Genomic DNA, 2,383 nt, shown 5'->3' with positions numbered 1-2,383 from the left:
GCCCGAACCCGCGACAAACCCGCCCCGGGTCGGGGGGGGGGGGGGGGGGGACTGGGGGGCGGGAGGTTCTCCCCTGCCCGAACCCGCGACAAACCCGCCCCGGGTCGGGGGGGGGGGGGGGGGGGACTGGGGGGCGGGAGGTTCTCCCCTGCCCGAACCCGCGACAAACCCGCCCCGGGTCGGGCTGGCTGCGGTTCAGTTTGCTTTCGGCAAAAGTTTTTAACATCACCTTCTGAAAAAGCCGTTTTCAGGCTCAGTTTTTACTCCGCGTCTCATGATCCAACGTTCCTTTAAACCTCGCTGCTTTTTTCCCTTTTTTTTTTTTTCCTTTCTTGCCCCCAGGATTTGTCCACAAACGGCTGCCCCTGCCTGTGCTCGGGGGGAAGGGGGTTGAGAGCCCCCAGACCCTCCACGCTGTGGCTTTTGGGATCCCCGTTCCACCCCCAGGCTCCGGGAGAACGGGGACACCACTGGTGTCCGGCCAGGCCGTGGCACCCCCGCAGCGGCCCCCAAAAAGAAGTTTTTTTCCCCTTTTCCGGCCTTTCCGGGGGGTTGGGGGTTGTTCCCGGCCCGGCTTCCCCCCCAGCCGGGTGCTTTACGAGCCCCGGAGCCGCTCCCAGCCCCTCATCCCCCCCAGCCGGGTGCTTTACGAGCCCCGGAGCTGCCGCCTGCCCTCGGGGTTTACGAGCTGCCATCCCATAAACCTGGAGCAACAGCGAAAAGCCAATAACGGCGGCAATAAACCACCGGCACGCGCCGGGAAGAGCATCAGGCTCCCGGGAGAACGGGACACAGGCACCGGGAAATGCATCCCAACCATCCCACGCTGGAGGGGAGGAGGGGGGAGATCCTTCCTGGGGGATTCGTGGCCAGGGGATGGGGCTCGTCCCGCCCGGGAATGCTGCCCCGCCCCGGGAGAAGCGCCTTGCTCGGGGGTAATGTGGATAATCGGGGTGATTTCTCCTCTTGCATTCCAGGGGGAAGTCACAGGTACGAGGAGAGAGAAACTCCCACCGGTTGCGGGACTTCGGAGAGGGCCTGGGAAGGGAGGGCAGGGAAGATAAAAACCCACACAAGAGGGGTGTGTTTCTCAGGGAACAGGAGGGGTGTGTTTCTCAGGGAACAGGAGGGGTGGCAGCTTTTCCTCTCTAAGTCCGGCGTTCCCGACTTTTGGATCAAACTTTCCTGAACTTCCCCTGCCTGTCATTTTTTTGGGAGGGGGGCTGTGTATCATCTTGCTGGTGCCTTAAAACCCACATTGTGTAGATTTAGCGCAGCTTTTAGCACTTTGTCCTGTCAGCACCTTCATGCAAGGTTTCTGAAAACGCCGTTTAACTGTTTCCCGTCGAGAATTCCGACGGGCAGAGGTGGTAGCCCAGTAAAGAACATTTTATCTGCATAAAATGCTCTTAGAATAAGACATAACAGGCACATTGCTTGATATAACCCAGTTGAAGCTGCTCAGAAGCCCTGAAACCATCCCAGAAGGTGTGTTGCCGTGCCAGGGACCAGGGATCAAGACGAGGAAGGTGAAGATAAGGGGTCTTTGGGACCACTGACTCCGATCCGGGAGGTGTGGGATGGGAAGGAGCTACAACAGGTGATGCGATGTCAAATATTGCAGCACAGAACCACCACGAGCACCTCGGCGTGGGGCACTTTGGGAACGATTCCCACGCACCCAGCAGAGCAGGGATAAATAAATAAATAAATAAATAAATAAATAAACGAGTGGCTTTTGCTTTCTGGCGCTCAAAAAAGAGCCTCGGAGGGTCCTTTCGGGGCATTTTGGGCGTCGGGTTTCACACCCGGTGTCGTCCAGCCCTCCCCCGAACCCCCGGGAGCGTCCCCCGCGCTGGTACCTTCGAGGTCCAGCTTGACCACGCCGGTGTCGTCCTCGAGCTCGTTGGTGACCTCGCACTCGTAGCGCCCGTAGTCCTGCAGGGTCACGTTGCGGATGATGAGGGAGGCGTCGCCCGCCCCGTCCTCCTGCAGGGCCGTGCGCCCGCGGTAGGGCCCGAACGCCCGCCGGGCCTCGCCCAGCGCCACGAACACGTCCACGAAGGCCATGGGCTCCGTCACTTTGGTCCACTTGAGGCGGATCTCGGCCGGGTCGTGCGCGGACACGTCGTAGTGGTAGCGGCAGGGCAGGATGATGGTCCCGCCCCGGTGGGTCACCACCTTGCCCGGAGCCGTCTGCACCACCACGGCACCGCTGTCACCCTCTGCAAGGGACACCCAGGTCGGGACAAGGGACACCCTGCTCAGGGCTGGCCCTGTCACCCTCTGCAAGGGACACCCAGGTCGGGACAAGGGACACCCTGCTCAGGGCTGGCCCTGTCACCCTCTGCAAGGGACACCCAGGTCGGGACAAGGGACACCC

The 2,383-nt window shown here is 61.3% G+C and overlaps 1 protein-coding gene across 1 annotated transcript in view; it reads right to left on the bottom strand.

The window, feature by feature from the left end:
• Nucleotides 1-1,752: 1,752 nt before the first annotated feature.
• Nucleotides 1,753-2,383, bottom strand: part of HAPLN4 (hyaluronan and proteoglycan link protein 4) — a 2,650-nt gene continuing 2,019 nt past the window's right edge. The window contains exon 3 of the mRNA XM_017838162.1: nt 1,753-2,225. Within this exon, the coding sequence (XP_017693651.1) occupies nt 1,753-2,225 (473 nt within the window). The remainder of the gene's footprint in view (nt 2,226-2,383) is intronic.

This window comes from Lepidothrix coronata, unplaced genomic scaffold, assembly GCF_001604755.1.
Source record: "Lepidothrix coronata isolate B3197 unplaced genomic scaffold, Lepidothrix_coronata-1.0 Scaffold327, whole genome shotgun sequence".
Lineage (NCBI taxonomy): Eukaryota > Metazoa > Chordata > Aves > Passeriformes > Pipridae > Lepidothrix > Lepidothrix coronata.
The sequence above is the reverse complement of the archived record's forward strand: the minus strand, read 5'-3'. Positions and strand labels throughout refer to the sequence as shown.